This window comes from Hemibagrus wyckioides, linkage group LG23, assembly GCF_019097595.1.
Source record: "Hemibagrus wyckioides isolate EC202008001 linkage group LG23, SWU_Hwy_1.0, whole genome shotgun sequence".
Classification (NCBI taxonomy): Eukaryota; Metazoa; Chordata; class Actinopteri; order Siluriformes; family Bagridae; genus Hemibagrus; species Hemibagrus wyckioides.
Window position 1 is genome coordinate 16,536,850 of NC_080732.1, and position 23,282 is coordinate 16,560,131.

The following is a 23,282-nucleotide window of genomic DNA, read 5'->3' on the forward strand; positions in this document are numbered from 1 at the left end:
TCACATAATATTACGTTTCATCCAAAGTGGATCCAAACACAGAGCAGAACTCAAAGCTCAAAGGCCCAAATTGGACCCATGATGCCATCCATTCTCAATTAAATAAAGGAACATAAAAGATTTAGTAGTAGTATGATATTATAAGATCTCAGACGTAATGCTGTTGTTACCTTTACATAGATTTTCACACAAGCCACGTCTCAACAACTGCCTCTGTCCAGAGTTCAGCCTCAGCTCAGGCACATCTGCACCAACATCATCGGAGTAAGTCCTTGATTTATTTCTGAAGCTTTATTAAAGGCAGATTTCTCCAGAAATGATTTGACGTTTTTCCTGTGTACACTCAGCCAAGAGTCCTGACAGCTTCTCGCTCCCTGATGACCAAAGCCGAACTGGGTATGTTAATAGGTGTTTTTTTTTTTATTATTATTAATACATTTGGATATTACACTGGGTTGCCAAGTAATTATTAAACTAGATGATTAGTTGTTATGTAACTATAAACAAATAAAAAAAGTACAACATGGCGTGAATTAAAAAAAAAACCTGTAACATGATCAAGTTTTATAAATCACTGTGCTGTTTTTTGGAAAATGATCACCACCGATTCAACGTCATTTATTATTTTCCTTGAACAGCACACGCCTGTGTCTTTTATTCCTTTCTTACAAGTTTAATCATGATCTTTTCCTTGTATTGCAGTGTTGACTTTTCAAAGCCTAAAGCTCGACCAGGTACGCTGCATTTATTTACCGAATGAAGCAAATCAACACTGAATTTTCTGTATAATCCTAATATTTATAATGCCTTAAAGGGGAAGTTTTAAATTTTCAAAGACTAATGAATATATGACAAGTCTTGTGCTTGAACCAACACACAAGCCACAGAATAGTGTGCAAAGCTTTGCAGATTTATCACAGCTGAAAGCAAAGCTCATTTCTGGGCCAGAAAAATGTTAATGTCCACAAGCATTCAAATACAAGACAACTAACCATATTCTGTAACCATACTGATTGACAGTTTTTATTAAGTTAATTAAAATCATTATTAGAGGCATACTTACACTTTAAAAAAATCACTTTAAAAAATTACTTTAAAAAACTACGATTTTTTGATTCTTGTTTGATTTTTTAACATGATGTCGCTCTGGTAATGTAATAATAGTACCCGATTATCGTTCTATACGACACACAGGATCAGCTGGGATCTGCGTATCCCACAGGAAAGTCCGTCAGATCGACGATCCCAACCTACGGCTTCTCGAACTGCTGCATAAAATCATATTCGTCACTCAGGTGAGAGAGTGTAGCACTATAGTGCGCTAACCCTTTAAATGCTCTACATTCTCAGGAACTTAACAGAGAATCCAGATTTTTAGATGTTAATCCTGAGGGAATGTAAAGATATTTTGTGGAAGAATTAATGAATTACATTGTGATCAGCTTCCTCCTGGACCTCAGACCAGTTTTTCCCGGCGGGCAATAGAGCGCTTTAAGAAATCGCTGTTCCAGCGTGAAATCAGTCCGTTTCATTTGAAGATGGAGCTCAATAAGGTAACACACACACAGCCACACACACACACACACACAGCCACACACACACAGCCACACACACACACAAAGTATGAAAGGGTTTCAGTCCAACATTCCACATGTTAAATAAGTGCATCATCATCATCATCATCATCTAGGAAGTGCACACCTTCTTCTAGTGTGAACAGTATGAACACACCACTCACACGATTTATGCTACACAGTGACAGAGCAGTTGGTAGGTCTGTGATCTGGGACATATCTAGTGTTGTGTTTTCTTCAACAGGTGCTTCAGGGAAGTCAGGAGGTGGTAGAGTTGGGGTCAGGCAGCAGGGACTGGTGGTCCATGGTGCAGTCTGGACGAGCCGAGACACACGGTACGGTGATTTTATTTTATTTTTTTTATTTTTAAGGCAACCTTGAAAAAACAACAACGATATCCCGTAAATATCTGTTTTTGTAGGTGAACTGGGATTTTCAAGTCCTCAAGAGGGCATCACTTACGAGCAGGTACAGGTCAGTTTGTACGATTCGTCTCTTCTCAAATACAATATCGACTTCTGGGTTCTGCAGGTTCCACGGTTTCACAGGTATCTCTGTGTGTTTGCCGTTTCTCAGGTCATGATTGAGGAAGTGCTCGAGCAAAGCGCTTATTACAGCACACCTCCAGCCAGGTATTCTACCTAAAGTCTCCTAAAGTGAAATATCTTTCACTTACTGCAAATGTAGCTCACTAGCTGAAACATGTTTTGTCTTGACTTATGTTTTTATGTTTTCTTTGGTAGTTTTGCACGAAGCTAATGTAGCTAACGAGTGTGGAGAGTTACGATGCAAAAGAATAGCATCTTAGCAAGTGATAATATCTTGAATCTAGTCAAATGTGTTTACTATTTCCTTTTAGAAGATAACAAGAAACCAAATACAAGTCTATTTCTAGGCATTTTACATACTTTTTCTGGATGTAACAAGAAACTTTATAGCTTAAACATCGTAAAATATGTCTAAATATGAATAGTGTTCATATGTTTGCTTCATTGACAAGATTCAAGATATTTTATGTCCATTTGTAGCTGTAATAAATATCTTGTTGGACCACCTGATTTTATCTTTACAAAATGACCCTTCATCTCCGTCCACATTTGAGGTTATGTAATCGAATGTTCTCCTACTTCTGTAGGTTTCTTATTCATTAGCTTATGGTACTTTAATATAGTTCATAAGTCTTATCTCATGTGGGAAGTGGGAGCTCTGTTCCTTCCTGATACAAAGTGGGAAAACCACCATGGTTATCTTTTGTTAGCAACAATCTACCCGTTAGTCATACGAGTGCTACATATTCACCTCATCAACACAGCAAACTGTTATCTGTCTTATAGATTTTACGCCATGTTCTGTTGAGGAGTTGAAGAGAACGTCAGAATTTTGAGTTCTTAGTTGTAGGTAGCAACAGAGTGATGGTCGCTAACTACAAAGCTAGCTGGCTATTTATGTCTAGCTACCCTAACAACTACTTTAGCCTGCTAGCTAACTCATTTATTGTTATTTTATAGTGCTATTAACAAGCTAGCTATGAGAGTTTTATTTCAAAAGCAGCAACAGAAAGATTGCTAGCTACCAAACTAGCAGCTATTCATGTTTAACTATTCTAAGGACATCTTTACTCTGAGTGTATTTATTGTTTTTTTTTTATAGCGCTATTAGCAAGCTAGTTGTCAGGTTTCAACTAAATCTGTGACTGTAACAGCCTGGTAAAATCACTTGACCTTTATGTGACAATATTTAACAGCGGAATTGTGTGATAGACGTGATTTGGATGGTAAAATAGTTTGGTTTTTTTTTTTGTATTAAATGTTGAAATATCTGGGAGATCTGAGCTCCAGTGCAAAAAAGAGGTTACTGTGATATTTCCTCTCCGCAGGAGCGAGTCAGAGACAGGAAACAGCCGAACTGCCAGCCTGTGACTGGTGAAGTGATGTAATATCCGTGTGTTATGAACATATGCTGATTACAGGAAGCCTCAGAACTGATTTGTTCCTCGACGCCGAGGGATTTTGAGTTTGAAGTGACACACCAAGCCTCTCTGAACACGAGCAGATCCACCGTCTGATCTGTAGTAACTCTAGCTAAACTCTGTTGTTCAGACAGACTGCTGTTCATTTCTTTGGAATGGATTATATCTGTGCTGACCTCACATCCTGTACAACCTGCCTGCTCTCTGCACACAGCTAGCTCTCGACCTCGAAGGCATCGTCTCACCTGTAGATCCTGCGCCTCGGGTTCGTCTGCGTAAACGTGATTGGATATAAAATTCTCAGGGTTATGGATGTGGGATACTTTTCTTCAACCTCACTGCCTTGCAGTTCAGGTTTCGCTTCCGGTCTCAGGTCGACCTTGTGCGCACTTTATCTTAGAAGAGTATCTGTTCAGATTTTTCACCTAAAATTCTACTTTTTAAAATATATATATATATATTATATATATATACACCGATCAGGCATAACATTATGACCAGTGACAGGTGAAGTGAATAAGACTGATGATCTCCTCATCATGGCACCTGTTAGTGGGTGGGATATATTAGGCAGCAAGTCAACATTTTGTCCTCAAAGTTGATGTTAGAAGCAGGACAACTGGACAAGTGTAAGGATTTCAGCGAGTTTGATGAAGGGCCAAATTGTGATGGCTAGATGACTGGATCAGAGCATCTCCAAAACTGCAGCTCTTGTGGGGTGTTCCCGGTCTGCAGTGGTCAGTATCTATCAAAAGTGGTCCAAGAAAGGAACAGTGGTGAACCGGTGACAGGGTCATGGGCGGTCAAGGCTCACTGATGGACGTGGGGAGTGAAGGCTGGCCCGTGTGATCCGATCCAACAGACGAGCTACTGTTGCTCAAACTGCTGAAGAAGTTAATGCTGGTTCTGATAGAAAGGGGTCAGAATACACAGGGGGACCAAGACAAAATTAGGCAGGTGGTCATCATATTATGCCTGGTCAGTGTATATAGCATTGAGTTTAGTTTTTTGTCCTAATTATGATGTGATTTTCAATTTGAATAAAAGAAAAAGGTTGTTTTTCAGGCTGATGATTTTTCCTTTTATTCAGAAAATAATTAATCAACAACGGAGTTACTGTTACTACCCCAAACTGTGATCATCCTTCTATCCTAATGTGCTTTACTCCCTTTCACATTTTACATTCGCTTTGGGAACAACTGCAATTTTATTAACTACAGAGCAAAACATCCTGCTTTTGAGTTGCTCAAATAAAAGAAAATTAAGCCTCGTAATTGACTTTCCCTACGTCAGAAGCCTTAATATCTATCTATCTAATCACTGTAGTTCTGAGCCAAGATGTGTTATATGATGCCATCACAACCATTATTAGTGCCTGATAACTCTTGAGCAATTAATTTCTAGGCTGAAGGATGAAGAAAGAAGCAAGTCAGGGAGGTTAGTTTTTACCCCCCTTTCAAATGTTTCTCATTATTGGAAATAAACCACTGACATAAACGTCGTCTTATATAGTTGACTAATAGATATTTATTTATATACTATATATAGATATATGTATATCTTACACAACAGAGCACAATGTGGACATAAAGAATATAACATTACATTACGTTACACATATCAAGCTTCTTTATCATGGTTGAAGTATGAAAAGTCCGAACTTTCGAGCTGCATAGTGATGAGGAGAGGAGGTGTGGGGCGAACCCCTTGGAGAAAAAATCCCATTTCTGTTTTAATCTCTTTAAATCCTGCCTCGGAATTGTCTGTAAAGGACACACGTGTGTGTGTCCCGATATACATTCACGCTGGTAGAAAAGAAGAAAAAAGATCTCAGGTGATGTTACCGTGATGGAGTCTAATGCGTCATGTGGTGTCAGGGTTATGCATAGACGTAGATACAGAGCATTTACACGGCGCGAGTGTTCCACGGCGCCGTGTGCGAAAGCTTTATAAGCACAGCTGTTTTTTTGTTTTTTTTTAAATGTGCAGCCTGGCTAATGTTATACATTCATGAATAAAATACAAAAGACACCAATCAATGACGATGAAGATGATGATAATGAGGGAGTCCAAAAAAAAAAAATCCAAATAAGTAGGACAAAACAGAATATTCTGGACACCACATTCAACTATTCAACTACACATAATCATGCATTAGCACCTATTGCACGTTTCAGAAACTTGGGATACGATTCTGTCCTTTTTGTCAAGTGTGCAAAGAATAGTGCAGAGAAAGCAAGCGCGGGACCTGGAACGGTCACGACTCGACACGCTCGGGAAGTTTACAGCAGTCGTCTCCGTCTCCGTCTCACCTGTGCTGTGCCGTCCGCATCACCGATAATACCACGACGTGTGCGATTCAAATTTCAGACAGGTTATATACTGTATACATTATATACGTACACAAAAATACAGCATTCTGTTCCTTAGAGAAGTCCAGAGCTGGGATGCAGTATTGTTTTTTTTTTTTTTTTTTCTGTCCTTGCTGGACTTGAGTTTTGTAGGAAAATAATCAACACTAGATTACTGTTCTCACTCTAAAGTTAAATATTTTGCACGGTTTTCATCTCAGCCAATGAATAGATCGTTTTTTATTAAGGAACGGCAATTTTTTATCTGTTTATAGTTACATTTAAAGCTGTGAAACAAGTAGTATCCTGTTATGAGTTATATTATAGCGGCGATAAACGCTCATTCCCTCACTGGCCTCTGTTTAGATACAGAAACGATATTAAAACAAGTGCATTCATTTAAATCATCTATATTGATTACAGCTGGAGCTAAAGATCTGCTTTTATAAAAAAAAATAAATGAATGACCTTCTGACCAATCAGAATAAGGAATTATAAGGAACAGTCGTATAACGAGACAACGAGAGGCTGGTCGTTGCTCGAGGAGGTCAAACGGCAAATATCTAAAGACTTAATAAATAATCTCTCTGGGATAAAAGCTATTAGACATTTTATCTAATTTTATCCGAGCAGTTAAATAACCAAGAAAATGATCCTAGCTAACATTATGTGTAAGTGCATGAAGCAAGAAGGTGACTTTAGAAAGTGTCTCAACTGTGACTGAATTAAAAAGTCACCCCCAATCTGGCAACCCATTTATCTTATACTTAGACTGTGTGTGTGAGAGTGTGAGAAACAATGGGACAGAAGAAAAAAAAAATAAGTACATCGCTTTTCTGGACTTCTAAATCTCCTAAACCCTTTTCGACGTAATAATAATAATAATAATAATAATAATAATAATAATAATAATAATAATAATAAATCTTCTGCGTTAAATACATTCAGGAGGGAAATGTACAGCCCGGTTTGGTCCGAGAGAGGAGAGCAGGTCCGTTTTAAGGGTGGACCTTGAAGGAAAGCAGTTCCTCCGAGTGCATGTTATTGAGGGAACGAAGCTCTGGTAGCTTCAACAGCAGCTTGGTGAAGATGGCTGCCTCGTTCGAGTGATTCTTCATGATCAGGTTCCTCAGAGCTCTGATCAGGTTCTCCTGCAGAGCCTCAACCGAGCTCATGTCCTCGATCCCAGTGCGGTCTGGAAACGAGACATAAGAAATGTCGTGTTAATTTTTAAAGGGAAAAAAAAACCACTGCAGATGTTGGTGGACACTAAACTCCCAAGAAAATGTTTGTACCAGCAGAGACGAGCACGAGAGCGGTGAAGAGGCTTATCTCCTCTGGGCTGAGCTGCAGCGCCATGAGCTTCTCGCTGAAGTCGAACATAGACGAGAGCAGTTCTCCAGCTCCCATGGAGCGCAGAGCCTCCACGCTGTAGCTCCGGCCACTCAGGAAGCTCACCGTGCGCTGCTTCACGTCAAACAGCGAGGAGAAGCGCACCATCAGCACCTGCGAGCATGACATCAGAGCAAAGTTACGGTAATGAAGTGGTAAAGAGTGATTTGTGAAGATGTTATGGGGTGTGTGTTCTGTACCTCGAATGTTCCAGCCTTGAGCAGGCTGACCTGGTCATGCTGCGAGAGCTCGCGAAAGCCGGGAATCTGCCTGGCAAACTCCACCACCTCTCGCACGGCAGGCGTGAAGCTCATGGAGAACTCCTCCCATATCTCATGGCTGGACTTGGACGGGTCCACTATGGGTGAGGTGTTCATGGGACACACCTGGAGGACACACGACTGCTTTTAGTGTGTGAACAGGAGGATATCGATATCCAACATAGGCAGGATTTCTAGAAAGACTTTTTCTATTGAGACACAAAGCCTAATGCTCAGCATGATGCTATCACCACCATGCTTCACTATCAAACGTTAAGACTACTTAATGTGCAAACGTTAAAAGGAGTGAATGCTGTGGCGTATCTATACATGCACTCACTCATCCATATTTCCATATCTATGTAGTTGCAAGCATCTGTCTATTGATTTATTACATTATGGACTCACCAGATGCCTCCGGTTGGCCGACATCCCAGCGAGCTCGTTCAGATTGGGTCTGCTGTAGTGGCAGTATGAGGCGTTATCAGGCTTCGCACTGCTGTGGTACCTGATGGTGATTTGCTGCCGGCTTTCACAAGGAGAGCTGTGGATATTTGTCATGTTGCTGTTGCTCAGCCGTTCTGAAAGGCCCAGTGAAAGAGCTCCCCCTGTTGTAAGAGACAGAATCTAATACATCAGATCTGACAATTTTCAGAAAAGAAAATCATAGAAGAATCCATTACATTGCTTTGTTATATGGGACAAGTGTCATTGTTTATTCATTTTAAATTAAGCACACTTTACAATATATATTCTTAAAGGTAGCATCTTATTAAACTTTAGTTTTCCGCTGCTATGGACCACTCAAGTCATCAACAAAGCATTAAGTAAACCACCGATTTAACACACCTGATTGCGCGAGATGAAATCCATCAGGCCGAGTCACCGAATCCTCCTCGCCGCTGTCTGAGGAACAGGACGAGGCCAAGCTCATAGTGTCCATCGGCACTGATGACTCGGAGTCCTGAGAGCACTGCGGTGAGGACGGAGGCGAGGGAGAGGAAGAGGACGACGACGGAGAGCAGGAGCTGGAGTCTCTGAGCACTTGGTGCAGCTGGGCACCGGTCATCACGCTGTTCATGGCGTTCTGCATTTCCAGAAGCATGCGCTGCTTCTCCCGCTTCGGGATACGTCCAAACCGTACGGCTGGATGGGAGAGAATCGTTAAAAATTACTGACATGCCGGAAAATTAGGTGTGGATCAAAACATTTCTTTTAATTGTTGTCTCAGGTCATGACAATTATGTACTCAGCAATAAAGGTATAGTGTAGTTACATAATAACTACATACCAGAGCGTATGTAATCATAATTTCATTTAGTTACATAATCTACTAACGTTATTTAATATAAAACATAACTAAACAGGAAATGATTACAGCATGATCATCGAATGGGTAGGTCAGCGCAGCTCATTTGAATATTTTGATTATAAAATATAATTAACACGTTATTCATTCCTGAATTTACATCCCATTCATTTCAGCAAACACATTACAGCGCAGTCCATTTTAATCTCTTACAGTACACCAACCTGCACCAGTTATATTTCAGTGCTCAATTATTCAGTCGGGCTTTTCCTTTAATTTGTCGGTACATACACTTCAATTAAACGGTAACACACTCCTCTATATGTTATGCATTACCACCCTTTTTTTAATGAACAGTATATTTTTCTTTGCCATCGAAGTCATGTAGATGTGCGGAAGAAAAGAGCTCACCGTCCCGTGACATCCCCACTGCGAGGCACTTCTTGAATCGGCACTGCTGGCAGCGGTTTCGGTTTATGCGCATGATGGTGCAGTTCTCTGACTTCATGCACTTTTTATACTGGATATTCTGCTGGATGCTTCTCCGGAAAAAGCCCTAAAGGTTTCAACAGGCACGTTAGTCAAATCTATCTGTTTACACAATACGACAAATGAGAAAATTAATATGGGTTGATTTTACTGAGCGTGATTTGTTCCTACCTTGCAACCTTCACAAGCATGGACGCCGTAATGGAATCCTGAAGCCACGTCGCCACACACTTTACACAGCAGCACCATGCCGTTCAGCTCTAAAAACATAAACATAGATATGTCCTGTAAAAACACTGACACGGTGCGTCTCAGGGGAAAAAGAGGGAATATAATGAAGGATGGATACCATCTGTGTGTGTTCGGGTGTCTGTTAGTCACAGAGAAGGAGGCGTGGCCTTTGTGTCTGTTAGTAATAGTGAAGGAGGCGTGGCCTCTGTGCTTGTAAGTCATAACAAGGGTCGTGGCTTTTGTGCTTGTAAGTCATAGTAAGGAGGCGTGGCTTTTGTGTCTGTCAGTCATAGTAAGGAGGTGTGGCCTCTGTGCTTGTTAGTTACAGTAAGGAGGCATGGCCTTTGTGCTTGTCAGTCATAGTAAGGAGGTGTGGTCTCTGTGTTAGTTATAGTAAGGTGGCATGGCCTTTAGGCTTGTCAGTCATAGTAAGGAGGCGTGACCTTTGTGTTTGTCTGTCATAGTAAGGAGGCATGGCCTTTGTGAATGTCAGTCATAGTAAGGAGGTGTGGCCTTTAGGCTTGTCAGTCATAGTAGGGAGTTGTGTCCTCTGTGCTTGTTAGTTAAAGTAAGAAGGCATGTCCTTTGTGCATGTCAGTCATAGTAAGGAGGTGAGGCCTATGTGCTTGTTAGTTAAAGTAAGGTGGCATGGCCTTTAGGCTTGTCAGTCATACTGAAGGACGCACAGGTTTTAAGATTTCATACTCATAGTAAAGGAGTCACTCGCAGTGCAAATTTCCCAAAAAAGCCTGTTTATGTAACAGGAGAAGTCCAAACTTACTTGTGATGCTGCTCTTGGCTGCATTCTTCTCCAGTGCAGGCATGCGAGAGTTGGTGGGTTTAGGGATGGTGAGAGGTCTGGCACTCTGCATTTCCATCTTCAGGCCCTGTGCTGTTGAAGGGGGTGGGGATGTGGACTGTGAGTGGACACTGGAGCTGTCACTCAAGCAGGATTTGGGGCTGGAGCCAGAAGAGCAGATGTACGCTATCACACCAGCTGGCGAAAGAGGAAGAACAAGAGACATGTGAGAAGAATCGTAGCTATATATATATATATATATATATATGGTTAACTAAGAGAAGAGAGTCGATCAGATAATCAGATAGATGACGAGTGAGCCAGCAAGCTATTTATTATTATATATGCTTTTTTGTTGTTACACAAGATCATAGAACACTCTTTTAAGTTGTTTTTCTACCTCTACTTCTACAATATTCTGTTTCCTGTCTGGGGGAAGAAACAGTAGATGGGCAGATTGTCACCACTGTACTATAAATCTAGGAGTTATAACTCATTTAATATTTACATCTGGGGGTTAAAAGTGCACCCATGGCTCCCTGCCTGGTTCCCAGTTAAAAGAATGAGAAGGTTACAGCAATGAGCATACATATATAACAACAATTCCATACAAAGCTCAGCTTTAAACCACTTGACCTCCCAGGATCTGCAGCAACACACACACACACATTCCTCACTCCTAAATTACACAGCTTTCCTATGAGTTTCCAATGCAGCTGAATAATTCATAGTAGTTAGTGAATAATGTACTTTAGTGGTGAAACGGGAGAAAAAACTGACAAAACTGGCTACTGACATGCAGATTAATTCGTTATTCTTCAACTTTGTTCTTAATTACAACATTAATCAGTCTGTAAAAGACCTCTTAGACGTGTCACATCCACCTCTCGTATTAGATCGTCTCATTAAAAGTCACAGATTTTGGGTAATATATAAGAAAATTAAAGGGCATGTCAATCAAATGTTGAACTCAGCGAGACCTAAAACTAATCTAAGGCTATGACCCATCTTACCTAATGCACCCTCAAGGACTTAATTTGGATATGACAATATACACTATATTACCAAAAGTTTTGGGACACCCCTGCAAATCGTTGAATTCAGGTGTTGTTTTTCAGCAGTGTGTTTCCAGTGAAAGGAACTCTTAATGCTTCAGCATACCAAGACATTTTGGAACAATAGGAGTGTGTTTATGGGAATTTTTGCCCATTCCACTAGAAGCGCATTTGTGATGCTGGACGAGATTTGCAGTCTATGCATCCCATTGGTGTTCTATCAGGTTAAGATCAGGACTCTGTCAAGTTCCTCTGCACCAAACTCGTTCATGCATGTCTTTATTATGGATCTTGCCTTGTGCACTCTTGTGCAGTCATGTTGGAACAGGAAAAGACATGAAATTGTCCAAAATGTCTTGGTATGTAGCTGAAGCATTAAGAGTTCCTTTCACTGGAACTAAGGGGCCGAGGCCAACCCCTGAAAAACAACATGTGAGTTAAAAGATTTGGTGTGGTGCCCCAATACTTTTGGCAATATAGTGTACTTATTATGTGTAGTTAAATAACACATAATATTAACATAACATCATTTAATCTAAATAATAATTATTATTATATATATATATATATATATATATATATATATATATATATATATATATATATATATATATAGATTCAACTGTGGTGAAAGAATAGAGCATGTTACCTAATACTGCGTGACTGAGGATTCCCAGACCCACCCACACGTGTCTGTCGCGTATTCGCCAGGGCCGTATCCCAATCCCAACAGCTATCCAAGTGCCCTAAATAGTTTGCACTAACCCGGTGAATAATTCCATACTCCAATAACCGAGTACCACCCTATCAAATATCATGTCACAACAGCGCTCCGTTTCTATTTCAAATTCGCTCCTCAAGCTGTAGTTTGTGTGCACTCGTTATCGGATAGTGCGCCTACGTAGGGATCTGAGATTGATTTGAAATCGAGCCCGAAGGGGGGGGGTGAAGGCAATCTAGGTCACCGCACCTGGCTCACATGCTGCTGCGGAGACACTCCGCGCCTAATTATGCAATGAGCTACGTCACGGAAGTTCTCGACCAATCAGAGGGCAGAGAACGCCGGCTGGCGTACACAGAGGCACATGGGCAGGCGGGACGAGCCATGTGAGCCGGAGGAAGAAGAGTACAAGCACATAAACACGGTAGCGCTGTATACACACCCCTTACACACGTACAAAGCGTAGAATATTATAAAAATAACAACGGCAGTTTGGCATACCAGTAAAGGGTGTACCGTTCCAGCATCTTTTAACATATTTCATTTTAACGTGTTTTTTTTTTAATTCTACGCTTTATTATACAGTATTAAAGCCCCTTACCTGGTTTTGTTGATCCCATTTTCGTCTTAAACAGCCTCGTAAGTCCAAACTGAACGTGTAATAAAGTGCTAACCTTGTGATCGGTTAGCTAACGTCTAAAAAATATATGTATATATATATATATAGTCCTCAGACTTGTAGCAGCGAACAGAGACGGCTCATGTCACTCCAAAGATATCCGGGAATCTCCTCAGGAACCTCCCTACTACCGAATCATCCAAAAAAATAAATAAATAAATAAATAAATGCGAGGTTGTTGGGTTTTTTTTTTTGCCGTATATAAAAACAAAACCCCAACGCTTCACATATGAGAAGTATTCTTACTGTACAGTGACTGTAGGTCCAGCAGATCGCCAAGTGACTGCCGCTAAGAACTGAATGTTCTGAGGTTTGTTGCTATGGGCCATTTCTCCGCCCCCCCCAACCCCGACCGTGCGCGCGCTACAGTCACTTTAACCCAGTGACACAGTTTCCACAGAGCGATGGGGGGCGGGGCTAGAGAGCTCAGATCAGCGACGTCACCGCTGGCGCGAGGTCGAAACATTCCTGAGGAGAGCTGCCTCGTGAGGAAGCCTTCAGATCAGAACAGTGCTATGGGTCTAACACTATATATATATATATATATATATAAATATATAGTGTGTTAAAGGTGCACTTAGTACAATTAGCCTGGAATAACAGGTTAATAAAAGTGTAATAAATACCTGAGAAAACCCACGTGGTGTTTGTGGAGAACAGAATAGAAATAGCCTTTATCACATACACATTAATTAGCCTTGGAGCAGAGAGGGTTAAGGGCCTTGCTCAAGGGCCCAACAGTGGCAGCTTGGTGGTGCTGGGGTTTCAACCCCCGATCTTCCGGTCAATGACCCAGAGCCTTAACCACATGAGACCACCTAAGATCCTTGAGGAGAATCTTCATAAACATTCATTCATGGGAATCCTTCAAACCTTTAAAATGTTAATCCGGGTGGGGGGCGGACTAATCTTACCTAAGGCACCGTGAAAGGAAACCTCAACTCAAGCACATTGTTGACATGTTTTGTCATGTTTTGGTATTTAGTGCTGTACACGTCTCACATTGGTTCAGGTTTCTGTCACCACTTCTATAGAATCCTTGCGTAATTTCTATCCTCTCAGGCGATGATGATGAGATGAGGTCCTTGTCTTTATAACGCTTTCTCTTGGGCCATACGAGCCTTGAAACCGATCCTGAATGCAGCTGTGAGACTTGTTTTTAATCTCCGCATGTTTTCCCTTGCTGTAGCTGCAGACGGTTGCCTACGAACCCCAAAAAACAGATCAGCTCACACCCTGTTTCGCAACTAAAGACCCACCTCTTCAGCTAGCACTTGCTCTACTGACCTCGTCAGTTGATTTTTAGACTCTGACCTTGTGAACTAGCATGAGCGTAGAAAGTATTTTTGTAAGATGCTCTGGATGAGGGTTTCTGTTTCCGTTAGCGGTTGCCTGTTAGAACTGCAAGTTCCAGTGGAGTTCAGTTAACATTTTACAGAGATGTTCAATGGCATATTACACTGACCAGGCATTACATTATGACCACCTGCCTAATATTGTCTCAGTCCCCCTTTTGCTGCCAAAACAGCCCTGACCCATCCTGCACTGTGTATTCTGACACCTTTCTATCAGAACCAGCATTAACATCTTCAGCAATTTGAGCAACAGTAGCTCGTCTGTTGGATCGGATCACATGGGCCAGCCTTCTCTCCCCATGTCCATCAATGAGCCTTGGCCGCCTATGACCCTGTCACTGGTTCACCACTGTTCCTTCCTTGGACCAGTTTTGATAGATACTGACCACTGCAGACCGGGAACACCCCACAAGAGCTGCAGTTTTGGAGATGCTCTGATCCAGTGGTCTAGCCATCACAATTTGTCCCTTCGTCAAACTCGCTCAAATCCTTGCACTTGTCCATTTTTCCTGCTTCTAACATCAACTTTGAGGACAAAATGTTCACTTGCTGCCTAATATATCCCACCCACTAACAGGTGCCATGATGAGGAGATCATCAGTCTTATTCACGGCACCTGTCAGTGGTCATAATGTTATGCCTGATTGGTGTATAATGACAGTTCTGGCATAGAAGTACTGGAAACATTAAACCCTGGGTTTAAATCTTACTCAGCTCTGTTAGTTAGCAATCTATCCATTGCAGTATCAGCATGAAAGTGGAAGCTGATCTGTTTGAGCAAAGTCTATACATGAGATGCCTGGACAGGACTAAAGTGCCGCTGCAGCCTACTCAGAATTTTTTGGATTTAGTTACTTAGCAACATTACATACTTAATATACCGACTCACAGTGTATAGATGGGCTCATGTAGATGAGTACATGATAAAGTAGCTACAGTGTGTACAGAACACTGCTAATTTACTAGTATCATGAAATTATACATTAAATATAGTACACTACGAACGAATATTGCATAAGCTGCATCAATTAAATAAAGATCCATTCTGTCTTACATACACTACTTGCCAACTTTTAAGTTAATGATACAGCAATGTTCTGGTATAGTATACTAGCTTTATTATATGACAATTTGCAGCGTGATAATGTTATCTGAAAATTTACTACACTGTTATTAAATATGACGTCACAGCCGTCTTAAGCGAGGCGACCTTTAGAGCATGTTGCTTCAGCAGAGGCATGAATGTGGTATTGTTTTCTTTTAATTGCTAAAATATAAGTACCGTGGCCTGCAATGATAAAGCGATGTTCACACAGTTATTTTGTCACTGCAGTTCTTTAGTAGGCGGTCCAACTACTGGTTGCCATGGTAATAACGTTTAATAGGAGCAACTTCAAATTGAGATGAATGAGATGCAGCGTGTGCTCTGTTACGACTTTTCATGGACACGCCCACTTCTAGTCATAACAGATAACAGATCTAGGTGACTAGATAGACAGATAGATACTTTATTCTATGTTATGGATGGATGGATGGATGGATAGATAGATAGATAGATAGATAGATAGATAGATAGACAGACATGTCTATCTATCTATCTATCTGTCTGTCTGTCTGTCTGTCCATCCATTTAAACGATCCACCCACCCAGCCACCCATCCATCCATCCATCTATCTAATCACCAACATTCACAGTCAATCATGTTGCTGGAAGGGATGTTAGCTAATTTATTATTATTCAAATGTCTTAAGATTCACTATAGTGCTATTAACCCTAGATCTGTAATAATCAGCCATTTTATTATCCTGCACATTTATTAGTCTTTTATTGCATTAATTTAACCCAAGGTAGCCATGTTATTGTTCAATGTTTGACTAAGAACATTAATGGCATACCGGCAGACGTGGACAAAATTGGACCTGGGTGGGAGGGATGGCATACGCTGTCTTCCCTGTCAATCACAGCGACAACAGCCAATCACAGGTCTTTGTGAGCATGTGTATGCAGAAGATGGCAGATAGTGCGTTCCTCCTCTGGTCAAAGTAGTTAAAGTAAAAGTTGAAGAAGTAAACTATAAGCTCTTAAATTTTTAAGTAGAAGAATGACTCAGGAAACAATTTTACCGGATTGAAGAACTTAAGGACGAGAAAATGCACACACACACACACACACACACACACACAGAGACACGGACAGATGACATCGTGTACATTTCAGCCACAGTGTTTTATTGGATGTTTGTTCATAAAGCAAGTGCACAACAAACCTCACTGTGTCACACACTATATACAAACCTGTGATTTCCCATCTAGCCACTGGTCGGATGTTTCCGGTGGCTGCTTTTTGACTGCGTGTTTAAAAAATATGTTACAAACAGAGCGGAGCTTGGTGTTGACGTGGGTGCAAATCGGCATCCTGTTAACATGCGCATACAATGACTGGAAAAAAACAAAACAAAAGCGTGGTTGTGTGTGTGTGTGTGTGTGTGTGTGATAGGGAATTTATTACAGTCTGTATTTGTTCCTGATGCCACTTACATACATGAGGTTGATCAACATTAATAATAATAATAATAATAATAATAATAATAATACCAACAACAACAGCAATATTTTCTTCCTAGGATAATTCAAACATTCAGATAATTGGAAAATAAAATCCCAGTCTACTCTTTGTATAAAAAAGAAGCTTTCAAGTCAACGAGGAACAAAAGGACAGTTCTGTTCACCGAAAGCGGCCAGGGCGGTCGGGGGAAGCGGAGAGTATATACTGTGAGTGTGCTCTGAGAGGACGGGGACAGAGGTAGACAGGTACGACGGGGTCGGAAAGAGGGACGATTTATAGTGGGAGGCTCAGAAGGAGGACTTCTGCTTCTTTATGTGGCGTATCTCTTCGTCCACTGTTTGGCTATTCTGTCGTGTTCAGTTCTGTTGGTCAGGTATTGCGTGGCGATGCTCCCGACGAGAGGGTCAGCTGTGGGAGAGACACAAGAAATTCAAAACGTGCAAAAATACACAAACTTCCTTCCTGCATGTCATGTGTTTGTGTTGTTTTGTGTGTTTTTATGGCTAAAATATTGCACAACACTGTAAGGAAAGAATTTTGCTATCTGTACAGTTTCTGCATACATTGTACAGTATTAATCCATTTTCCTACAGGTCAATATACTTTACTTAATATATTATTTATATTTTATAGCATATTTTATATATATATATATATATATATATATATATATATAATTATATATATATATATATATATATATATATATATAATAATAATATATAATTAATTTAAATATTATTTATATTTTTTATATATATAATATATAAATATATAATATATATATAAATAAATATAATATATAAATATAATTTATATTTTATAGCATATTATATATATAATATATATATATAATTTAATATATTTAATGTTTATTATATTCTACATCTATTCACTTTTATTGTACTCTATTTTTTATTCCAGAATATTGCCTAATTTATTTATTGTGGGAAGAGGTAACCAGGGGAAAACCATTTTTCTCTGTAACATCGTACATATGCAGCATGTATGTGACAAATGAAGAACCTTGACCCTTGAACCCTTACAACGGTTTGGCGAATACGTGTTTCAATTAACACGCTCTTTCTGGAAGTTATCACTTCTATAGTAACAACATGAGCCTGCATCTCATGTATAAATTATCTGTAAACAGGACTTTTTTTTTGGGAAGGAGTCTCCAGTGTCAGCACTTTGCACCTTCGATTATTTTTGAAACTTATCACAGAAAAGAGAGGCTGAAAACATGACTGTAAAGGACAGGAACTTGTTTTGTGGATGTACCACATGATATCGCTAACATTACTGTAGTAACTGTTTGGAACTAGTAAGTGGAAAAACATAGTGAAGTGTTGCAGTGTGGTTATAGGAAATATGAACACTCTCGGAACACTGCTCGACCAATCAGAGTAGTGGACTGGATGGGATTGTGGAATAAGAGAGTGAACGAAACACTCCAGGAGGTGCTGTTAGAGGAAAACTTTAGGATAAGGACAGTTACCTCAGGTGTTTCAATCTGTGTATATTTTAACTGGGATGTGGTTATAGTGCTGGACTACTGCTCGGAAGGCTGTGGGTTCGATTCCTAGGTCCACCGAGAGTCCACTGCTGGGCCCCCGAGCAAGGCCCTTAACCTGATAATTGCTCAGTTGTATAAAATGACATAAAATGCAAGCCACTCTGTATAAGCACATCTGCCAAATGTAAACTTTTCATAATAGTATAATAAAAGCACATTACTAATAATTTTCTAGAAATTCCTTCAGTCAGAAGCCACAGTGTCACATAGTATGCTTCTGGTGTCAAAAACAAACATCACCTAGGTCTGTGAAAGTCAAAAACCCTGCCAGTGAAAGCTGACGTAATTAATTAGGACCTGAGCATATGATCTTTAAGGTCGAGGTCTCGTACCTGGGTTGCAGTCGGTGAGCAGCGAGCAGATGGACAGCAGCACTTTAGAGATGGTGAGTGCAGGACTCCAGTTGTCCTTCAGGATGTCCAGACAGATCACGCCCTGACTATTAATGTTGCAGTGATAGATCCGTGTGCGAAATGTTACCTTGGAGAGACGGGGAGATTTAATTAGCCTTAATACAGATAAGCGGTAACAAATTAGTATGCTAATGCATTTTTTTCCTTTTTTTTTTTTTTTTTTAAAGGAGTGGATCCCGTGTAAGCCGCGTGAAATGACATTTTGCTTCAATCCAACAGATTCATGAGAGAACGTTCGAATTTGTGCTGCGTCACGTCGCTTCATCAACACTCTAAAGGTCTGCATCAGCTTTCCGCACGGAAATGCACTCGCTGACGTGCCGCACGGCGTGCTTTACTGTGGCTTGCTGGAAGTGTCGGGGAAATTTATGGCGTCAATTCGCACGCTTGGAAACACGGCGAGCTGTTACTCCTTCATGGAAAGACAGGTTTACGCTCCTGTTTCTGTGCTTCCCACCTAACAGCATGCACAGACACGATGGACCAGTTTACCTTTAGTTTTACCTTGAGGATTTTTAAAAACCCGAGCTGCTTTGCTTACAGGAACACTGTGTATATGTAATGTAGGTTTATATTCAGCACTGCAGGGCTGCAGACCTGCATGGAAGTATCAGGATTCATCCTGATGCTTAATTTCAGCGCTTGTGACTCACTTGCTATAAAATGCTTCCATGTGAAATGTGTTCCAAGGTTTAGGGGCCACAAGTAGGCTGTTTTTTTTTGGGGGGGGGGAGTTTCCTTCTACCAGCCTAAAGCGTGATGTTTCAGTTTTTCCAGTAGATTATTAACCGAGAATGTCCTGTGATTGAGGTAGGACCCAAACCAGCTGTGCCTTCACATGCCTTTGCAGACCATCTATGCTGAAGGCGTTTAGCGATAATATTATATGACGTGCTTTATAATTGAACTTTAAATCTTTACTCAGGAAATTTTGGATTTCATTTACAGGGGAACCTCGCCTCACGAACCTTACCATGTAATTTGCATTGGCATACGAAGCATATTCGGCATATGTGCGAACCGAACTGAACACAGGGTAAGTTGCGCGTACGTCCGGGAGCCGTTCAAAAGCTAGGTGATTTTTCGCATGTTTTTTGTTGACATGATTGGTGGCATGGGTGGTCTATTCTGTTTTGAGCCCCAAGCTTGGTGGCACGACTTCCTGTGAGGACCCTTGACATGGAATGCTTGGCTTGGGTCAGTTCTTTGTAAGCAGCTATACAGTTTACATACGCTTCGTATTGGTCATATTTTTGGGCGGCTGAAACGGATTATCTGCATTTACAAGGGAAAATTTGCTTTGTAATACAAATTTTCGCCTCCAGAACAAATTAAATCCCGAGGTTCCACTGTAGTAGATTAATCCAATACCTCTGCATAGCTTGATGAGTCAAAGCACCAATTTCAGCCTTACATTAAAGACATAAATTTAAGAAAATATTACTAATTGTTATGTATTGAAAGTTTTTCCTCACCTTGGGTGGTTTGAACGGATAATCCGGTGTGAATGCGATGTCGAGGAAAAACACTCCCCCTTCGTACACAGAGCCTGGTGGTCCCAAGATGGTAGACCTCCACTCGTAGATGTTGTCTCCTTTAGGACCGGCGCTGTGGATACAAACAGGACACGTCCTTCTTAATATCTGACACTCAGAGCCAGCTTGCTGTGTGAGGGCTGAAACACAGCCAAGGCTTCTCTGCACGCTCACTCTTGGAAAAAATGTAGCACCGTGCAGAAGGAAAATAGTTTAGAGCAGACTAATGGTTGATTAATGGAAAAGAAAACGACTTCACAGCTACAGTTGGTACAGATTTTTTGAAGTGTTTTGAGCTGAAGTTATGGAGGTGTAAAATGTCAACGTCGGCTCATGAGTACAAAAAGATCCATCATAAAATCCTTTCTATTTACTAAATTTCCATGTTGAACGATCACTTTAGCCAAAAAATAAAATAATAAATAAATAAATGAATGAATGAATAAATAAATAAATATTTTATTTCTGTATATATATATATATATATATATATATATATATATATATATATATATATGTCACTTTTCTAACCCTGATGGCTCCACTAAAGGCCAAAAGTATAGTTATTATATTTAAAAAATATGTTTTTCAATTCATATGATCATATTGCCAAATACGCAGTCCGTGTATTAACTGAATTTGTTTTCAGGTACAAACAAAAACAGAAACTGCTGACTTTTCTACAGTTTCTTCCCAGCGTTGCCAGATTGGTTCATATTCAAGTAAAAAAAATAAAAATAAAAAATCTCAGATACAGATATTTCGAAGACAACACAGATACAGAGACTGTTCATCACTGTCTAGTTAGAGAGATATTTATTAAGATTTTTGTCTTGTTCTACTGGTTTGTAGTGATGTACTCTAATCCATCTGATCAGTTTTTAATTCTCTACAAACTGTTTAAAACAACACAAGTGACACGCAACCTAGCCTTGAGGAGCATCTGAATGTAATAAATGTTGCAACAAAACTGAAAAGGAATGAACTAATGAATAATTCATCACTTGCGCTGTGTTTCTGCAATCAAATCATTTTTCCTTCCTTTAAAAAAAACAACAACATAATTATGGTTTTTCATTACAGTTCTTCTTACCTTTTTGATAATATCAACACAGTATGGAATTTAATTTTCAGGCTTACTGAAGCACATGAACTATTTCTCAGGATCGGTGTGCTAATGAAAACTCATCACTGGGTACATATTGTAAGCAGGAATGTGTTTGGAGACTGGTTTATCTCGCTGACCTTGGGTTCGAAGCCTATGTAAGATGTTTTGAGAAATGTTTATATATATATATATATATATGGTTAAGGTGTTGGACTACAGAACAGAAGGTTGTGAGTTCAAATCCCAGGTCCACCAAGCTGCCACTGTTTGAGCAAACCCCTTAACCCTCAATTGCACTTCAGGGGTCGCCTGAATCCTCAACACCTTCTGCATCCTCAACACTTGCACCCACTAGCTTCATATCCTCATTTATTTCATCCATATACCTCCTCTTTGGCCTTCCTCTTTGCCTCCTGCCTGGCAGCTCCACGTCCAACATTCTCTTACTAATATACTCACTCTCCCTCCTCTGGACATGTCCAAACCATCTTAATCTGGCCTCCCTAACTTTGTCCCCCAAGTGTACAACATGAGCTGTCCCTCTGATGTACTCGTTCCTAATCCTGTCCAACCTTGTCCCTCCCAAAGAGAACCTCAACATCTTCAGCTCTGCTACCTTCAACTCTTCCTCAGTGACACTGTCTCTAAACCATACAGCATGGCTGGTCTCACCACTGTCTTGTACACCTTCCACTTGATTCTCGCTGATATTTTTCTATCACACAGAACTCCCGACACCTTTCTCCACCCATTCCAACCTGCCTGCACTCGCTTTTTTACCTCTTTCACACACTCTCCATTACTCTGGACTGTTGCCCCCAAGTACTTAAACTCCTGTACCTTCTTTACCACTTCACCTACATATGAAGCTTTAATAAAACTACTTATTTTCTGGGTTTATTAAAAAGAAAATTTACAAAAACGTGACTTGAACTTGCGGCTAAAAAATAGATAACCGGATTTTATATATGTTCGAACCTAACCTGTTGTCGTCTGAGGTGCATGTATTATGGCTTTAAGATCCCCAGCCTGCCCCTGAGTGAGGATGGAAAGCAAGAGATGAGATCAGATGTGATCAGACTTTTACGGAGAGAGAAAATCTAGGGTTCGTCAAGCCACCGTGTTTGCATTTGGATTCAGTCTTGAAGACTGATCACAGGATCTGGCTCTTGCATGAAGATAATTACAGCTTAATTATTAACCAAAGCGTTAATCAAACCATCGATTCAATTAGAAGACGAGAATAAATCAGCGTAGCAGCGCTGTTTACAGACTCTGCTCAGTATAAATCATTAGTTATGGATAGTCAGGGGTCAAAACAACAAATCACCCCCCCCCCCTGACTTTATCAGAGTTCCCTCAGAGTCTTATTAAACATGTCACCTTTCATGGGAGCTCATGATGCTTTTTTAAGAAAAATTGTGTAACAGGATGCACTAATAAAAACAAACAAACATTCAGTACAATTCTATAATTTTAAAAAAATTATTCTAAATATATATATATATATATATATATATATATATATATATATATATATATATATATATATATATATATATATATAGATATATATATATATATATATAGATATATATATATATATATAGATATATATATAGTATAACATTTAGGCATTAAAATATATTTTTTAATTTTACATATTTTTTTACATTTTATTTTCTAATATTACTTAATATTAATTATGTCCATATTCAAATCTAAAACTATCGTTTTATTTTTAATTTATTTCTTAAAAAACATTAGAAAAATAATTTAAATACATTATTATACAAATTTCTTTAATTTTAAAATACTTAAAAATTAAATAAATAAAAAATTAGAAAAAAGAAAGCTCATAGGCTGTTTTGAACTTTAAATGTATAATACATATTATTTA

The 23,282-nt window shown here is 39.7% G+C and overlaps 3 protein-coding genes across 4 annotated transcripts in view; 1 reads left to right on the forward strand and 2 right to left on the reverse strand.

Annotated features, from left to right (window-relative positions):
* nek10 (NIMA-related kinase 10) overlaps window positions 1–4,758 on the forward strand; it is a 27,349-nt gene extending 22,591 nt beyond the window's left edge. Inside the window, exons 28-36 of one of the 2 annotated variants that reach the window (XM_058376265.1) lie at window positions 181–264; window positions 348–396; window positions 703–734; window positions 1,195–1,295; window positions 1,443–1,553; window positions 1,819–1,909; window positions 1,996–2,048; window positions 2,151–2,206; window positions 3,451–4,758. In XM_058376265.1, the coding sequence (XP_058232248.1) occupies window positions 181–264; window positions 348–396; window positions 703–734; window positions 1,195–1,295; window positions 1,443–1,553; window positions 1,819–1,909; window positions 1,996–2,048; window positions 2,151–2,206; window positions 3,451–3,493 (620 nt within the window). In that variant the 3' untranslated portion in view covers window positions 3,494–4,758. The remainder of the gene's footprint in view (window positions 1–180; window positions 265–347; window positions 397–702; window positions 735–1,194; window positions 1,296–1,442; window positions 1,554–1,818; window positions 1,910–1,995; window positions 2,049–2,150; window positions 2,207–3,450) is intronic. The other variant, XM_058376266.1, reaches the window with a different exon arrangement.
* A 1,240-nt stretch (window positions 4,759–5,998) lies between these two features.
* Window positions 5,999–13,185, reverse strand: nr1d2a (nuclear receptor subfamily 1, group D, member 2a). Its single transcript, XM_058376274.1, has 9 exons — window positions 12,752–13,185; window positions 10,357–10,572; window positions 9,516–9,604; window positions 9,267–9,411; window positions 8,396–8,692; window positions 7,955–8,154; window positions 7,487–7,672; window positions 7,190–7,400; window positions 5,999–7,089 (listed from the first exon to the last, which is right to left on the reverse strand). The coding sequence occupies exons 1-9, from the start codon at window positions 12,768–12,770 to the stop codon at window positions 6,893–6,895; spliced, it is 1,560 nt and encodes a 519-aa protein (XP_058232257.1). The 5' UTR covers window positions 12,771–13,185; the 3' UTR covers window positions 5,999–6,892.
* A 3,207-nt stretch (window positions 13,186–16,392) lies between these two features.
* Window positions 16,393–23,282, reverse strand: part of ube2e2 (ubiquitin-conjugating enzyme E2E 2) — a 29,057-nt gene continuing 22,167 nt past the window's right edge. Inside the window, exons 4-6 of the mRNA XM_058376797.1 lie at window positions 20,215–20,347; window positions 18,659–18,806; window positions 16,393–17,158 (exon numbers count right to left, since the gene is read on the reverse strand). Coding sequence (XP_058232780.1) covers window positions 17,061–17,158; window positions 18,659–18,806; window positions 20,215–20,347 — 379 coding nt within the window. The 3' untranslated portion in view covers window positions 16,393–17,060. The remainder of the gene's footprint in view (window positions 17,159–18,658; window positions 18,807–20,214; window positions 20,348–23,282) is intronic.

Coding starts and splice junctions, on each gene's coding strand:
- nr1d2a (XM_058376274.1), bottom strand. Junction 9,412..9,515: donor ATGCTTGTGAAGGTTGCAAG/GTAGGAACAAAT, acceptor TGAAACCTTTAG/GGCTTTTTCCGGAGAAGCAT. Junction 7,401..7,486: donor TCAAGGCTGGAACATTCGAG/GTACAGAACACA, acceptor TCATGCTCGCAG/GTGCTGATGGTGCGCTTCTC.